The sequence below is a fragment of the Phyllostomus discolor genome, chromosome 2, assembly GCF_004126475.2.
Source record: "Phyllostomus discolor isolate MPI-MPIP mPhyDis1 chromosome 2, mPhyDis1.pri.v3, whole genome shotgun sequence".
NCBI lineage: Eukaryota > Metazoa > Chordata > Mammalia > Chiroptera > Phyllostomidae > Phyllostomus > Phyllostomus discolor.
In genome coordinates this window covers 102069807-102087874 of record NC_040904.2, presented here as the reverse complement: position 1 = coordinate 102087874, position 18068 = coordinate 102069807, and the positions used below count along the sequence as shown (strand labels likewise).

The 18068-nt window shown below is 51.5% G+C and overlaps 1 protein-coding gene across 1 annotated transcript in view; it reads left to right on the top strand.

Annotated features, from left to right (window-relative positions):
- Positions 1-18068, top strand: part of SEMA5B (semaphorin 5B) — a 117446-nt gene that overhangs the window by 68309 nt on the left and 31069 nt on the right. Inside the window, exons 2-3 of the mRNA XM_028504702.2 lie at positions 8776-8978; positions 14167-14266. Coding sequence (XP_028360503.1) covers positions 8825-8978; positions 14167-14266 — 254 coding nt within the window. The 5' untranslated portion in view covers positions 8776-8824. The remainder of the gene's footprint in view (positions 1-8775; positions 8979-14166; positions 14267-18068) is intronic.

Here is an 18068-nt window from a genome sequence, read left to right as displayed (position 1 = left end):
CTTCCCAGGCAGACTGCCAAGGGGAGACTTTGAATGGAAGCTAGAAGGGAGGGGACCCGGGAAGGAGGACCACGGAGCCCCATTCCCCAAGGTCCTCAAAGGCTCAAGGGCCAAGCTTGAGATGGGGACAAAAGGAAGCATCTCGTTTTCTGCACCCACACCACACTGGCTCCCAGCAGTGGGGCCTGGGCTGGGGGAGTCTCCCAGGCAGTGGTCTGGGCAGCCTGCTCCGGCCTGGGGACTTTTCCCTGTCCATCGGCTGCCCATGGAATTTCTTTCTCCAGAGCTACTCAGGACCTAGAAAAACTGGCTCCCGTATCCCAAACTCACTGGAGGCTAATTTGTAGCAGGAAGTCAGTTTAATAATTTATAGTTAGAAAGCGCTCTCCCTGGTCAGGAAGCCAACTCAGGAAACCAAATTAAGCTTCTAAGGCTGCTTGGAGAGTTCCTGGAGCCAGGGCTGCGGAAGGTGCCAGGAGGGCGGGGCCATTCTCCTGCAGGGAAGGCGGCGTGTCTAGCGCCAGCCCGGAGCATGGGCTTCTGCGGCAGTCTCCTGGACCTTGGGTGTGCTCCTCAGCCCTACTAACCTCCCTTTCTCCCTATCAACTGAGAGTGGTGATCACAAGGCAATTCTTAGCTTTTTTGCCGAATTGTCATGATATCTTGCAGGGAAACAGCTTAGCATAGCACCTGGCACATTCTCACTGCACAGCATCCGTGTTTATTCAAGCCGTCATCTTTTAGGTTCATAGGTGGTCTTCTCTCTTCTGATTATCAATTAGAAGCAAAGTCCCTGGTTGCTCTGGAGGAGCCCTCCTTGCTGCAGTAATTTGGGGCTTTAGCTCTCCTACCTGGTCTTCCTTTTTCTTCCTGCTTCTATCCAGGGCCACCTTTTGCAATTGGGGTGGTGTTTCCCCGCCAAGGTGCAAGTAGGGACTGAGACCCAGCCATGCTCTGGGTGTGGGGCTGGGTTCTTTTGGAGGAAGAGGGACCCAATCAATTCTAGTTCCTAGAGTTGCCCTGCAGATAGAGCTGGTCGGCTCCAACCCACCCCTCCCACTGTCCACTGCCACCTGTCTTCCCCAAGATCTTACTTCTGGGTGCATTACAAGCATTCTCCCTAAGACGAGGGACTATTATTAACCTTACTGTGCAGGTGATAAAACAGATTTGCATGCAGGCCTGGCAGCCTCCCAAGCTCAGGACTTCCCATGGAACTCTACAAACCTCAGAAAGAGTGGCAGGCTTCTGCTGTGCACTGCCAGAAGAGGCATTCTGGGATTATTTTTATGTCAGATCAAACAAACATATTAAAGTAGAAATTCTTGCCAGTCTTAGGGGTACTGGTTGTGAGTATAAGAAACCAAACTGCATGGGATACGAATGGTATGTAGCTAATGAAAACCCAGAGCTGACCATGTCCTCCCACTGCCTCAAGCCATCAATGGGTTCTCCTTTTCAGCAGAAGACCCCTCCCCCCCCATGCTCCAGGTTGGTGCTAAAGTCGCCCATGATTTGGCCTTGGTCTTTCTTTCCAGACTCATCTTCCTCTGCTCATGTCTGCAGCCTCATTGGATTGATTATGTGAGGATGATCCAGGGCCAAGTCTTTGCCTGTGCAGTTTGCTGTTCCCTCTGCCCGGAGTGCTCTTGTCCTGATGCCTGGGGAAGTCCCTGCTTCTTTCCTTCCAGGTCCTGTTTGAGTTCTGCCTTCTTCATGAGGCATCTTAGACCTCCAGCCTACCAGCGTTCCTCTGACTTCTCTTGCCCAGGGCCACTGGCACCTCTCTTCAGACCCCCTCGTGGTCTGCTCCTTGCTCACGGGCCATGCTGCCGTCTCCTTTGTAGCACCAGAACCGGCAGGGAGGCTGAGACTCCCTTATTCATCCTTGTACTGAACGGAATGATGAAGGATTGATGGTCCTCAGTGTGGCAGTGCAGCCTCTCCCACAGTAGGAAGGCTGGCTCTCTGGCAGGCAGGGGAAGGCACAGTTGTGCATGGGGAGCTTGTTGGGAGGCCAATGTGGGCTCTGTGGGGGACTCAGGTCACACACACAGACACACACTGTCTCTCCACTCCTGTCTTCCTCATCCTTTGTCTCAGAGAGAAGAGCAGAGGTTCCTCTATAACCATGGGCCTTCGACAGCTCTGGCCCTGGCCGTTTGCCCTTCTCTCTCTTACTCAGCAACTTCATCCCCTCCCACAGCCTTAGCTAATCCTTCTCCCACCCTCTGTGCTGGGAAAGAGAGCCGTAGAAGGCCCAGAGAAGGCATCCTCAAGGGGCTGCCTGCGTGGGTGTGCATTCTCACGCATACATGCACGTGCATTCACATGCCTCCAGGCACCATTAGAGTGACCCCACGTCAAGGACTACAGGAAACTGGGGCAGCAGTGAGAGAGACAGCATTAGAAGCTCTGGCCGATGATTTGGGAAAATGCTTTCCTTATCACTGGGGGTTTCCCAAAATAGCAGGAGTCAGCTGCTGCTGTGCCTCCCTTCTTCCAACTCCTAGAGCAAGCACCCTGCTGCAGAGCCAGTGACAAGCAGCCCTAAGCCAGGGCGAAGCACAGGCTTTCTGTGCCCCCTTATCCATCCAGACCCCCAAGCCTCAGGCAGTCACTGTCTCTGACTTGTGATACCGTGTTCCTTGGGGAAATGTCTCCTCTCCTCTATTGGAGTATAAGCTCCATGAACGCAGGGACTGTACTTTTGTCATATGGGCATCCCCCTCCCTCACTTTTCCTATCTATACAGGGCCCAGCACATAGTAGACATGCAGTAAATGCTCAGTGAAGTTTTGTATAAATGAATGAATGACGAATCTGGGAGAAACACTTAGGTAACTAGTTGAGTATTTTATGTATATGAATAGATTTATGCAAATGTATTCATAAAGGACCTACTCTGTGCCAGACTTACTTCTGGGTGCATTACAAGCATTCTCCCTAAGACGAGGGACTATTATTAACCTTACTGTGCAGGTGATAAAACAGATTTGCACGCAGGCCTGGCAGCCTCCCAAGCTCAGGGCTTCCCATGGAACTCTACAAACCTCAGAAAGAGTGGCAGGCTTCTGCTGTGCACTGCCAGAAGAGGCATTCTGGGATTATTTTTATGTCAGATCAGACAAACATATTAAAGTAGAAATTCTTGCCAGTCTTAGGGGTACTGGTTGTGAGTATAAGAAACCAAACTGCATGGGATATGAATGGTACCTGGCTAATGATAACCAAGACCTGAAAAAACAAGGGTGTGAACAAATTAGGAGTGAACTATTTCTAATAATAACAATGATAGTAATAGTAAGTATAGCCAATGCTTATAGAATGCCTACTTTGTGTCAAGTGCTGTTCTAAACCCGTTAGACAAGATTACTCATTTAACCTTCATAAGAACTCTGTGAGGTGGGTGTCACTATTTTCCCCATTGTGTGGGCAAGGGAACAGGCCCAGAGCTGTGATGGTCAGACATGGAAAAGAAGTCCAGAGGTAGGAGACCACAGCTGGTTCTGTCACCAACGTCGCAAGTTCCACCTGCCATTCTGCACCACAAACCTTATCACTTGGCTGACAGTCACTTACAGCAGTGGAGAATAATGCAGCACCACCCATCCTACCTGTAGTTGGGTCAGAAAGAAGAGACGTGCTCTTAGAGCATTTCCCCAAAGCCCCACCAATGACTTCCTCCTGCCTCTTCCTCGCCACCCCTGTCTGAAGGCTAGGAATGGCTTCAGCAGGGCTCACTGCCCCCACCCCACACGAACGCTGAGGCTCCTTCAGGAAGGAGAGAGGCAGGAATGGAGATGAGGAGGCAACACTGTGTAGGTGGCTCCTGGTCTGACACAGCTCTGGCTGACTTAACAAAAACAAGGGAAATTTTAGTACGTGGGTCTGGGGTGGGTTATGGAAGTAGAATGTACTCAGATCTCAGGAAAGGGCTAGAATTGGGAACTGGGAGACTGTCAGCATCCTGGGGCGTTTCTGCTCGCTTTCTCTTGTCACTGGCCTCTGTCCAGATTGTCTTTGCCCTTCTCCTCAGCCCATGTGACAGGTGGAAGAATGTCACCCCATTTGGCCCACATTACGTGTTCCAGGTTCCTCCAGAAAGACTGACTTGACCCTGGTGGCGGGAGATGTTATACACCCAAATTGCCAATGGAGAGCATCTGATTGGTCTGTTTTAACCACATGACTCCCCTTGGTGCAAGCAGCTAGGATTGGATGGGGACGGGTATATACATGGGGTGGGGGGCTACCCCTTTGACCTGTGGATGGAGGGGAGGTCATTTCCAAAGATGGGAGATTCTGGGGAATTGGGAAGCCTCTCCCCCATTTCACCAATTATCTAGAAGTTTGCTCAAAAGGTCAGACCCTGTAACGCTCTGGATGATGTGGGGGTTGAACACTCTTCTCTGTTCTTCAGTGTGGCACTTGTAGAGTCCTGCCTTGCTGAGCCCTGCCCTGACCATCAGCACCTCATGCTCCAGCCCAGATCCTTCGGTCCCTCCTTTGCACCCTTCTTTGGGTCTACTGGCTTCCTTGCCAAGGGCAAAGGAGGTCCTCGAAGGTGATGACAAAACAGGCCTGTGTGTGAGCCCCTGTGGGATTCCTAAGTCAACCCCTTGGCCTACCTTCGCACTCCTAAGACTTGAAATGCTTGTCTGAAAAAAGGCCCATCCTGTCTCCTCCCTGATTAGCGAGTGTCCAGAGTGTCTGTCTCTGGGGAACTCTCCAGTCTGCGTGTGGTGTGCACGTCCATCTGCTGCTCTGGCTTCCTCTTCCTCTTCCTCCTCCTTCACCTGAGTGGAGGAGACCAGCACCCAGGTCCCACCTTCAGTGCTCTCCTCCCCATTCACACGCCTGTTCCCTTCTCCTCAAACAGCAGACACACTGTGCTGGAGCCCATGTGGAGGAAATGATATGAATCTAGCAATTGTTGATTCAAGAGGAAGTTGGAAGATGTGTTTACGTACAGATCCTAAGTGAGTGGAACTTCTGCCGTGGAAACTAGGCACTTGAAGGCCTGGGTCTGGAGAAGGGGAGGAGGCCCCGGATGTGCTCTTACTTCAGGCCCCAGAGCTCAGGATCTGGCCTCGTGGAGTGGAGCAGAGCGGAGGCCTAGGGGCTGTGAGGGTGGCAGTCAGATCCTGGGTGGGGGGGCAGGGGGGCCTGGGAAGGGAGCAGGGGACAGGAGAAGGGTAGGGAATAATGAGGGGAGAGCAGTTGTCCTAACACCTTAGATGTCCTGAGCAGCAGAGAGGAAAAGCCCAGCGAAGTTATAAAAAAGAGTATCACCAATTAGATGTGGTAACCCAAGAAAACAGATGGCACAAATTGGGAAATGGAGGGCAGTTTAATACAGAAATTATATACAAAGGGAAGCGATTTGGGAACCACAGGGAGTGTTCACGGTGGGTGCCCTGGGGTAGCAAGAAGGGGGTGGTGCCCTGGCCTGAGAGAGGAGGGAGGGAGGGAGGGAGGGAGGGAGGGATTGCTTGCTGAAACCTGGAGGCAGAGAAGCTTGGACAGGAGCTCACCCTACTGCCTCCACCCTCCCTCCCTCCTGTCTCCCATCTTCTGCCAGAGCCCTCCCCACACCATTGGCTGAACAGAGGGAAGGGGTCCCTGGATGCAGCTCAGGCAGGAGCTGGAAGGAGGAGAGAGAATGGAGGGACAGAGGGAAAGCATCCAGCACAGATGTCAAACGGCAAAAGGAAATGCCCCAGTCCCCCCACCCCCACCCCACCGCCCAGGGCATCAGAATAGTTCTCACTAATGGATGCTCACTGTCTGCCAGGCTCCGATCCAGGCCTTTAAAAGATAGTAATTCCTTTAAGACTTGTGTCTGCTCAGGGAGTTGATTTTGCTATTCTCACTCCCAGTTTGAGGAAATTAAGCCAGGGAGAAGTTAAGCGTTTTTTTCCCAGAGACACAGCTTGTAAAGAGAAGAGCTGGGATTTGAACCCAGGTGGACTTGCTCCAGAGGGTTGGCCCGGGGCAGCAGTGCCAACCCCAGGCAGCAGGAAGGACCCAGCTTAGCACTGAGGAATAACTCAGTGAGTGAGTGTGAAAAATCACTCCAGGGAGTAAGTTCCAGCCAAACCCCCTCCCAGAGGGTCTCTGCCGAGAGGGATGGGCAGGCTCTAGGATGAAGGAATCAAGGAAGTGCTCTAGGAACTGTGGCCCTGTGGGTGCAGGACGGGCAGAGTAAGGGAGAGTGGTTCTCTGCTGGGCACACACATTGTGTGGTCAGGGGAGAATTTCCGTGAAGCCTTACGGCAACGGCAGGACAGGCGTTGTTGCATTTCACACACATGTGGGAAAACTTAGGCCTGGAAGAAAGCTATCCTATTGTGATTATCCAGACCTGGAGTAAGGTAGTTGCAGTAGGAAGGGAAGAGAGAGGAGGGGTTAGGAGCAAAGGGTCTTAGAGAGGAATGGAACCCAGGGCCTGCAGCCCTGGGGAGGCTGGCAGTATCACCTTTGGGCTCACTCTCCTGGTGGCTGCAGGCCTGCACCCCCAGGGGAGGTGATTCTGATTGGTTCCCCCACCCCACACAGGGAAACTCCCTGAGCTAGTTCAGCCTTTCATTTCACAGAGGAGGAAAGCAAGCCCGAGAAGGTCACTTGGAGACCTGTGCCAGACCTGAGGCAGACGGAGCACGGCCCCGCCGTCACAGTGGCGGGCCTCTGGCAGAGGGTCAGAGCTGACCAGAGGGTGTGGTCGGCCACCCGGGCCTGTGGGGCCGTCCGTGTTAGAAGACTTAGGGAACCAAAACTAGTTTTAAAAAAGCTTTTAAAAAGGTTTATGGACTAGGTAGTATTAAACATATTCATCATTCAAAAATGAAGATAATATAAAAAGGTATATATAAAGAAGCCCGGGTCACTATTTTGCTACTTTTGTAGGTAATTTTATTTTTTCTAGTTAGCTTTCTTTTTCTAGTATGTGTGAATGATAAGATAGATAAATATATTTTCTTATCTCTACCCTCTTTTTTACACAAAAGGCAGCATGCTGTTATACTACTGTACATTTTCCTTTTTTCAATTACTGTCCCTGGAGATTTCTCCATATCAAAATCTAGTGAAAATCCTGATTTCTTCTGCAGAGCTGCACGGCATTTTATTACAAAGTCTACCGTAGCGTATTTAAGCAGTCTCTGGTTGCTGGGTATTTGGTTGTTTCCTATCTGCTCCTGTTTCGAACGTTGCTGCAAGAACACTCCCGTGCACGCAGGGACTTGCGCAGGGGCCGGTGCCTCTGTGGTCTATTTTGTTTCCCAATTATCTGTGATGAAGGAACAGGTTTTACTTTCCAATTTACAGTCTGTCGCAGGTGGATGATTATGTAAAATTTAATAAAAGTGAATCCCTAGAGAAGTGAATTGAAAAAAAACAACTGCTAAATACAAGCCCAAATATTCTGTTATTGGATCCAATAGACACAAAAATGACTCTGTCAGATTACTGGAAAGGCTGTAAGCACTCTCGAGTCACTGTATTTATCTCGCCATGGAGTCCTTGCATGTTGTGGATGGACACAGGCCCGTGGACCGCCCTGACTGGCACTGGCCTAGGCTCCCAGAAATCAGGTCAGAGGGGAGCCGCCTCTGTCGTTTTGCCAGACATTGTCGATGCCCCTCTGTGGGTGGACGGTGGTGCCACTCCGCCCGCCTGCCCACAGCGAATGGGGTGCCTCCTTTCCCACAGTGTGTCGTCTAACTTGGACTTTTGCTAAACTGACAGGTGAGCAGAAGTATCTCAGTCTGAGTTTTAGTTTGCACTGTTCTTATCATGAGTGAGAATAAGTGTCATTTACATGTTTAAGCCTGGTTCACAATTATATTCCTTTTCCACCAGATTGTTGATGTTTTTTCTTCTTGATTCCCAGTAATTATTTACATAGTAGAAATATTAGCCTCTTGTCTGTGATATGAATTGCAAATATTTTTTAAAGGTTTTATTTATTTATTTTTAGAGAGAGGGGAAAGGAGGGAAGTAGGGAGAGAAACATCAGTGTGTGGTTGCCTCCCATGCACCCCCTGCTGGGAGCCCGGACACAACCCAGGCATGTGCCCTGACTGGGAATCGGACTGGCAGCCCTTTGGTTCACAGGCTGGTGCTCAATCCACTGAGCCACACCAGCCAGGGCACAAATATTTCTTTTCATTTTGTTATTTGCTTTTCGGCTTTGCTTGATGTTGTTTTCTTTTGAGGGGACCTGCGGAAGTTTGTTATTTTTATGTAGTTAAATCTGTCAATCTTTTCTTTAATAGCTTCTGGAATTTGAGTCATTGTCCTCCACCTCAAGGTTATAAAGATTATTGCCTACCTTTTCTTCTAGTATTTTGTTGCTTTTATTCTTAGCATTTAATCTTGTATCCAGTTGGAATTTTTCCTAGTGTAAGGTGTGAGTTATAGATACAAATTTATCTTCTTACAGCTGGCTATTCATTTGTCCTAGCTCTATTTATTAAAATCCCTAAGATACCACCTTTATCATTACAAAGAAATTTAAGCCATTTGGGATCCTAGTAGAAAAAGCTCTGTAATTTGCCAGTTTTGCGTAGAATACCATTCCAAGGAAAATTAGCTTTCAAAATATGATCCATAACTTTGCATTACTGGGGCAGAATAAACTCTAACTAACATAAATAAAATATAAAATTACTTAAACAAAAGCCAAAACCTGGGGCCGCCAACAACCATGAACTTGGGAGAAGTGGGCATTGCCAAGGGAGCCCATGGTGAGATTCATTGCTTGCGTTGCAGGTCCTCCCCCTGCCTGCCTTCGGGAGCTGGGACCCCAGAGGGGCCCACCATGGTGCTCCTGGGACCGCTGGCTGCCACTCTGTTGCCGCCCAGCCTCACACTGCTCCTGGTCCACCTCTCCAGCTCCCAGGATGTCGCCAGTGACCCCAGCAGTGAGCAGCAGCTGTGTGCTCTAAGGGAACACCCCACCGTGGCCTTTGCAGGTGAGACCCCCTTCCCACTCAGTTCTTTTTGCAGCGACCCTGTCCTGAAGGGCTTAGGTCTAACCTCAGCAGGGTCCCTCTAGCTGCTGGAAGTCAGGGGATAATCATTTTTTTGTAGGGTATGATGTTAGTCTCCAGACAGTTTATTCAGGCCCTTCCCTCCTGTTTACCTGGGAGGAGGGGTCTTTCTCTGGTATTTCTTCACTAGGGAGCCAGGTGTGCCCACTCTGTGCAGGCTGGCTGAGGGTTGGTCGGTCAACTCAGCTCTAGCTCTTCTGGAAGCATGAGCTGTATGTTGTGGCGTCCCTGGGGGGAGAATGAAGGACTTCACTAGTGATCTCTGCGAAGATTCCTCCTGCTCTAAGACCGCTGCAGGGATGCCCGTCCTTGGGGTCCTGGGAGCCCCCAGGGAAAGGGGTCCTGATGACTAATAACTCCTTCCGTCTGTCAAGGGAGGGCATGCCAGGGTGCAGTTAAAGCGTTTCTCAAACAGAGATTTGTGAACAGCTGGTCATCAGTCCTCAATGAGAATTCCTAAAATTCGTGTACACATTTGATGAGACTCTAAAAACAAAGCAAAATGCCAGGACTGGAGCTCCCTGGATGTTCTCCCATGCGCCGTGAGCCAGTTGGGGTCCCTGCTCGTGTTATCACCACATGGGCACTTCGGACCCACCGCCTCATGGAAGCTCACACTGAGGTAGTCTCAGGGGTCACCAGTTCTTAAGCCTGTTTCCCCTTCACAGTGACCCTGGCAGGGGGCAGGGAGAGGCTATCGCCTCCTTCTACAAGTGGGCGGTCGAGGTGCAGAGTGTTGGAGAGACTCGTCAGAGCCTCCTGACGCAGACCCCACGTTCCACACAGCGGGCAAGACGGGCAAGACGGAGACTCGAATGGGAAAGTGAATCCTTGAGTCTGAGGCCGGCGTGGGATTTGGGGGCCAGGGGCCCGTATGAACAGGAGTTGGGGCTGTGAGGTGGGAGTCTGGGGGCATTTAGAAGGGTGAGATTCCAAGCTGCGGCTGCTGCTGTCTCCAGTGCTGGGTGGGGGTGGGGGCGGGGGGTTGGTTCCAGCTGTTTTCTCTGTGCTGTCTTGTTTGAGCTGGGATCCAGTCTTTGAAGGCTTAAGTGGATTACAGTAAATTAGCAGTGTCTTTAAGCCTACAGAACAAGCAAGCGCGCACTCCCTCAGACTTCTGATGGCCCCTGAAGTGCTGCTGGTGGCTGTCACTGAGGGAGGGGAAGGACCAAGTGGGGGACTGGAGGAGCTGGGTTCTGAGGGCGGAGGGCTGTCCTCACACTGGGGGCTCCTGTGGCAGCTCCTAAAGAAACATCTCTTCTCGGGGCTTCGACAGGGGCACTGCTGGCCGGGCTGATTCTGGGAGCAGGGCGATGTGTTGGGAGCAGGGGATACCCCCCAGCCCGGCTGGTCTGTGTTGGAGCAAATGGGTGGGGGCAGGGATGGCAGAGATGTGGGAGATGGGCCCCTTTGGTGCCTGGCTTCTCTGGCACCACTTTTGATCTTCACGTGTAAATGACGACTTACCACCACACTCCTTTCAGAAGGAAGGAAGGAGGCTCAGGTTGACACACGGGGTACACACAGTGTTGCTGAGGAATTCCCTTACATCTGGGCAAGAGGAGATGGTCTGTCATCTTAGGCTGTGGGTCCCGGAGAGTGGCTTTCCTCCCCAGCCCTCCTGGCCTAAACCGATTTACCTCCTTCCCCCTTCTGACAGCTTTGGGTTTTCCTATCCATTCACTAAATTTTTATCAGGTCTTGCTTGCGGCCAGCCACAGAGCTGCACCCTGTGGGGCCTCAGAGGTGAATAAGAGTTTTTGAGGGTTTTTGTTTGAGCACTCAAGAATTGTATTGTTTCTTAAATGTCGCTCCCTGAGCTCCCCACTGTGGTGGTTGGTCCCAGACCAGGACCAGTCAGTCCTGCGGACTCCCCACATCCTTTCTCGAGGCTGAGTACACGCTAGGGACTCAGTCCACGCCGGGTGATGGACTGTCTTTCAAGTGACACTGTGTTCTGGAGAAGTTGCCATAATCCAGCCCAGCGCTGACCCCACAGCTTCCAGGACCCCCTCTTATGATGCACTTTACTTCTGACCAGCCTGGAGGTTCCCAGCCCCACAGTTATGCATTTCTTTCTCCCCTGGCCTCTGACTGATCTGTGAATAACCCCTAAATGCCCTAGAGGAGCTGGCAGTTGCAGAATCTGACATTTTCCTGTTTCGTGAGGTTAAAGTTTCTGCTCTGGGTTTATTTTAAGGGGATCTACGTGTGTCTTTCTTTGGCCTGTGTGTTAGTCCTTTGGCCACAGCATGGCCTTTCCAGGCAGTAGGGAGCAGCCAATATGGAGTTAACACCGGCCAGTGGTTAATCCACAAAGTGGGTAATTGAATTGACTATACATAATTAAAATCACAGGCGCGTCATGGAGAATGTCATTTTTCTCTTAAAGACACTGTCCAAAGCCTTCGGTGCACACGGCGCTCAAGAACGTGCTTGGTGTTTTAAAAACATCTTCCCTCCGGTCCTCCTTGGCTGTTTAATCAGAGGAAGCTGGCTGCCTTCCCAAGAAGCTTCCCCCAGGATCACTGGGCTGCACATCTCTCCCTTCTCTCCCTTTCCCCTGTGCCCATGCTGGTCTCTTCTGCGTTAGGAGAAAGGGACAGCAGCTACAAGGGGCCTCCACCCTCCAGTCCCCTGACCCACCTCCTCCCCATTGTCAGCCTGGCTCCTGCCCTGTTCCTCTCCCCCTGCCTCCTGCCCAAGGACCCGCCTGAGCAAAGACTGAGCTGAGAAGTCCCCAGATGGAGTTTCTCCTGGTTTGCTGCAGACCGGTCATGCCACCTCTTCCCCTATTTGGCTGTCCACATCCAGAATACTTCTGTTGAAAGGGAAGAGAGAATTAAAGTGTGACCCAGTGGCTACTGTTGGGAAGTACCCAGTCTGATGGAGACAGGCAAGCCCTCCACACACCTCCCCCCCAGAGAAAACATACTTGAGCACATTCAGAGTGACAAAGCATACAATGTGAATGGAACAGAAAGGGTAGAGAGAATGCAGAACAAAATAAGATTGGTTGGATAGGTAATAATCCAGGAAAGCTTCCTGGAGGAAGAGGACCCTTATCCTCTTCTGAGAGTGGCCCTGAGGTCAGCTAAAAACCCAGCACACCTGACTTCAAATTTATTCCTTATACTGATGTTGCACAAATGTCATTGCAACTACCTCACGGTTGTTGCCAACCCATAGTCACCTGCTGGGGGCAGAGGCAAACCCAAGGGGTTAGCTTTGCTTTGTTGCAGAATTTCTTTCTTCTTCTTCCTCTTTTTTTAATTTTGCATATTACAATTTTCTGAAAAACATCCAACTTGCAAAACCTCCAGTTCTCCAGTGAGCGATTAAGTGTTTGCCTGTCGTGCAGAAATGAAGGGCTGCTTTTAGTCTGTAGTGGAGGGATAATGAGCGATGATTTATTTCCCCTGGATCACACACACATACGCGCTCCTTTGGGCCTCCTGTGAGCCTGTTGCTAATGCACTGTGGGGAGGAAGCACAGGGCCTCACACCTCCCCCCCTTTACCCCATCAGCCTGAATGTTCCTCTGCCTCCTCACTGGGCAGTTCCCTCCCATCCATGAGGCAGGGCTGAGGGGGAGCCATTAAGGGTCCATGCACCAAGGCGGGAGAAACTGGTCTTCATGAGAGGGAAAGAGTCAGCTGAGCACCCTTCCCCAGGTGTACCCTCCCCACACCACTGCCCGTCCATCCAGAGGGCTGCACGGTCTCCTGTCTGCCCACCCAATGCCCATGAAAGATTTTGGCCTTGGCTGGGAAGACCTTTCCTTGGACACAGGGATGGACACTGACCACCTGCCATCTGTGGAGCCTTGTCTGATAACCTGATTCTTCTGGTACAGAAGGAGCTGAGGGTTATACACACGTTCATTCAAACTCAGTCAGATGCTGGGAGGGGCCTGGACATCGGAGAAGCAAGACCTTCCCTGTCCCCCAGGACAAACCCCTGGGATGGACACTCAGAGAGATGGGGGCAGTGATGGCAGTACATTAGAGGTCCTTGGGAGCCCCTCACTCTGGCCTGGGGAATCAGGGAAGGTTTCTTGGAGGGGGTGGGGGTGGGGGTGGGGTGAACAGGAATCGTTCCACTGAGGGAGAACAGAAGTGCAACAGCGTGCGGGCTCTGGTGGAATAGATCTGGAGAAGTGCACGGTGTTCTAGTGTCATGTGGCTGGGGCGGAGAGTGTAAGGAGGATGTGAAGGTGCAGTATTGCTCTTTCCTTGGGCCACTAAGTACTGAGTGTGCCAGGCATCTGACTTGGGAGGACAGGGGGGCCATAACTTGAAGGCCTTCACAGGAGTTGGGACTTTTTCTCTGAGCAAATGGGAACTTTTTTGGTTCTGTTTTGTTTTAATTCTCACCCAAGGATATGTTTATTGATTTGAGAGATAGAAACATTGATATGAGAGAGAAACATTGATTGGTTGCCTCCTGTTTGTGCCCCAACCAGGGACCAAACCCTCAACCTAGATATGTGCCCTGATCAGAGATCAAACCCACACCCTTTTTTGGTGTATGGGCCAACACTCCAACCGACTGAGCTACCTGGCCAGGGCAGAACTGAGAGTTTTAAAGGTCTCCAAGCTGGAGAGTGATGCAACCAGATTTACACTTTAGAAAGATCACTCTCTGTTGTTGCCTTGTGCATAATGGACTGGAAGGGCAGGAGTGGAAGCCCAGCCAGTCAGGAGGCTGCTGGCACCAGCTCAGGCAAGAGATGCTGGTGACTTGGATTGGGGGTGGGGTGTAGAGCACAAGACGGATGGATTTCAGAGACAGACAGTTGCATGTACACAGTCAGGATTTGCTAGAGGGTTTGATGCAGCTGGTGAGGGACTGAGGGAATCAAGGTGATTACAAGTCTCCCTTTGTGCAGCTGGGGGACAGGTGGAGCCCTTTTCTGAGCTAGGGAACACAGCAGGAACAGTGACAGCACCCCCAGTGCCCACCCCCAGCTGGTGCTCACAGGTCTCCTAGCGCCTCCTGGCGCCCTAACTCCACCCTGACCTCAGCCCTTCCATTCTCCCGTCCAATGCTTGGGCAGCTGGGAGCCCCTGGTCCAAGGGTGACTGAATGTTTGCTCTCCCTCCCCCAGACCTGAAGCCCTGGGTCTCTAACTTCACCTACCCTGGAGTGCGAGATTTCTCCCAACTTGCTCTGGATCCCTCCCGGAACCAGCTCATCGTGGGAGCCAGGTAAGGAGGGTCAGGAGGGTTGAGGCTGGGAGTGCGGGTACTTAGAAGTGGGTGGAGGAAATATTATTTGGGATGAGCCTACTGTGGGCATCCCTGTGTCCTGGGCCCCGATGCTCCCTGCCCGGCTCTCCCTCTCTGTGTCGGAACATCTGTCTCTGGCAGAAGGAAGTATTTGGGGTTGGGATCTAGATCTTCAGATCTCAGCAATCCATGTACCTCGGTAGCTGGCATTGGTTGAGAGCAGGAATGCCTGCCTGCAGGCCACCTCCTGCGCCCTGTCCCTGCCATGCTGCCAGGACCAGCCTAGCTGGTGTAGTCCCTGGGAGCTCTGGGCAGAGAAGGTGCCCAGGAGCCCCCTGCTGGCCAATCTGCCACCTGCACTTGGGACATGTGGACACAGGCCTCGTGCTTCTTTTATGCAGGACCTTGCTTCCCCATTACCTGGCCTCCTTTAGTCCCACTGCCCAGGTCCAGTATCCGAAGGGTAAGACACTCTAGAAAGGCCTTGTGGAGACTTTTGGAATGGAATGGGAGGAAATAATTCTCACGAAATCATAGACCATCAGCTCTGATAGGGACAGGGGCTTGAAGGTGGTCGATTCCAGTGGGTCTCAAAGAGTGGACCAGCCACACAAGCAGCACCCAGGAACTTGTTAGACATGCAAGTCCTTGGGCTCCACCCCAGACCTGCTGAATCAGAAACTCTGGGGGTGGGCCTGGCAACCTGCATTTCGGCAGCCCCTCCAGGTGAGTCTGATGCTCACTCAGATTTGAAAAGCCATGCGCCAACCCAACTGCCTTTGATTTAAACATGAAGAGGTGGAGACAGCCCTGAAGAGGGGGTGGTGACCTTCTGAAGGTAACCTAGCCAGATGTTGACGGTTATGGGGACTACAACCCAGGTCTCCTGACCCACGGCTAGAGTTCGGTCTGCCAGCCCGTGTCGCCGCCTGCTACGGCAGTGGTGCTTCTCAGGTGCTCTCCACCCCAGAGGTCCTGATGCTGCCGGTCTGGGCGGAGGGTGGTGGTGATCACCAGGCCGGGCACCTCCAGGGCACACTAGGTAGCTGGCCATTCTTGGCCTCTGGGCTTTCCCGAGTGTCCCCACCCCCTTATCATCACATGAAGACCGGGAGGCTACAGAGCTCTGGACCAGGAGCAGATGAGCTGCATTCTTGGCCTGGGTGATCTTCACCTTCGAGCCTCAGGTCTGGGTTACAGTCTCTGTGCGGCCAACCTCTCAACCTCTCAGGGCTGTGGCGACGCTGGGCTGAAAGCATTTTACTTTTACTTTTTACTTTTAAGTTAACTAATTACATTGCATCACGACATGTGTTCTGGTGTAACATTCAGAGCGTACAAAGTGCGATAGCGTACAGTGAGAATCAGGGCCCCTCCTCGGAGCCGCGCCCGCGGTGAGCTCGTGTGTCCTCCCAGGGGTGATCTGTGCCTACACTAGTCTGCCAGGGTGTGAACATAATTTCCCCGCCAAGAGAATAATTGTCTTATTTTTTATTTTAAGGTTATTGTAGATTTACACACATTTGTAAGAAATAACAGAGAGATCCAACCCATATACCTTCCACTCAGTCTCCCTTAACAGTAACCTCTTGCGCAATGATAGTGTGACATCACGGTCACAAGGCTGCCGTTAGTAAGACCCTCCCACAGTATTCAGACTCCAGCCATTTTGCCTGCACACTTTAAAAACCCTGATGTCTGGCTCTGAACCTGGTGGAAACATTTTAAAAGCTGCCCTTCCCACTGCGCCTGCCTTGTGCCCAGCACCGTTCTGCACGCCCTGTATGCGGTGAGGCATATAGAGCGTGTCATCAGCCAGACACGCGATAAATCGTCCAACCTTCCCGATAATCCCAGGAACTGTGTTCTGTGAATAGCCCCATTGTGTGGACCAGGAAACCGATGCTCAGAAGGCCAGGTCCCCTGCCTGTGGTCACACTGGCTCTTCCTGACCCAATCCAGGGCTTCCCCCACACGGTGGACACAATCCCTTGCCTGGGTCCTTGAGCCCGGCTCTGCTCTTGGGGAACAGGGTGAATATCCCCGGACTTGGCCCCTGGTACCTCTCACAGCAAACAGAGTGGGTCCTCAGCTTCTTCCTCCTCCCCCTTTCTCTAGGTCATGTTTCTTCCTCCTCCTCTGCCTGTCAGGTTTCCTCCTTCTTTCTGGTCCCCTGGGCCTCCGGATTTCAGGCGATGGACATTTTTTGTTCATTTACACCCCTGCCTTGTTTCCTAAGGGACTCAGGGTGGGCCAGGCTACAGAGTTTTCTCTCTGTTCTCACCTCCCAGAAGAGCAGACTGTGATGTTGTGATGAATGGTTTCTGATGGGATAAAAATGGAAAAAAAAAGTGATGCAATGTTTCCCCTAATTCTTTAAAGCTGTGACCAGATGCCTGTGTTACCTGAGCAGACAGCTGGGGCAGAGCTGTCAGTCCCTGGGCCAGTAGGGTGGGGGTGGGGAAGCTCTTCTGGGCAGGGGACTAAGGAGGGACAGCAGGAGCCTGGAGCCAAGGTCACCTGGTGAGGCCTGCCAGGACAGCGTAGCAGCTGAGTGGGGCCTGGGCCAGGAGCCAGAGCTGGAGAAGAGGAGTCCCCAGCTGGAGGTGTCTCCTTCAGGGCCCGGGCCTCATCTGGCAGGGCCCTCCTCATTCTGGCTCACACCACAACCCTTCCCCTCATTTCTCTTCTCAGCTTAGCTGAGGTAGGCCAGAACTTTCTAAAGCAATTATTTCTAAATGCCTCAGGAATGAAAAGAGGAATAACCAAAGGAAGATGTAAGAAGGAAAGAAAACTCTTAGGGAAAACCAAAATTTTACATCTGCTTGATATTAATAAAGCATTTTAACGTGCACCGTTCCCCTTTCTCCACCGCACTGTGAAAGGGGAAAGACAGGCATACCCACTGTACAGAGGCAGACACTGAGGTGCTCAGACAGCCCCTAGCAACTGGAGTTCTCCCCGTCTCTGCTACAGGCTCCACTCTGTGAACCCCAATGACCGTCACAAGGCACTCTGTCCAGGGGTCCTGCTCCCCTCATGCCCATGCGCAAGTGCAATTTCTGCAGTGCCCGACACTATGAGTGTTTGATGGGGAGCTAATAGTAGTGGTAGCATGTCATCATTGTTACTATTTAAAGGTTTGCTTTAAATTAAGACTAACTTTTTAGAGCAGTTTTGGTTCACAGCTAAATTAATAGGAAGGCAGAGAAAATTCCCATATAGCCCCTGCCCAACATGTGAAATCTCCCCCCCTGGAGCGGCACATTTGTTACAACGGATCAACCTACATCAATACATCATTATCTCCCAAAGTCTACAGAGTATGTTATGGTTCGCTGTTGGTGGTACACGCCCTATGTATTTGGACTGATGTGTAATGACATGTACCCATTATTACGGTGCCACACAGAGCAGGGTTACTGCCCTGAAAACCCTCTGTGCTCTGCCTGTTCGTCCACTCCCTGCCCGCCTCCATCCTTTCGCTATCTCATGGTTGTGCGTGTTCCAGAATGTCATATAATTGGAATCATACAGTACGTAGTCTCTTCAGATGGACTTCTTTCACTTGGCAATATGCACTTGAGGTCCTTCTACACCTTTTTATGGCTGCATAGCTCATTTCCTTTTAGCACTCAATAATATTCCTCTGTCTGGATGGACCGCAGATTATTTATCTAGTCACCTACTAAAAGACATCTTGGCTGCTTCTAAGTTTTGGCAATTATGAATAAACTGTGGGTTTTTGTGTGGACATAAGTTTCCTTAAGTTTTGTTAAAA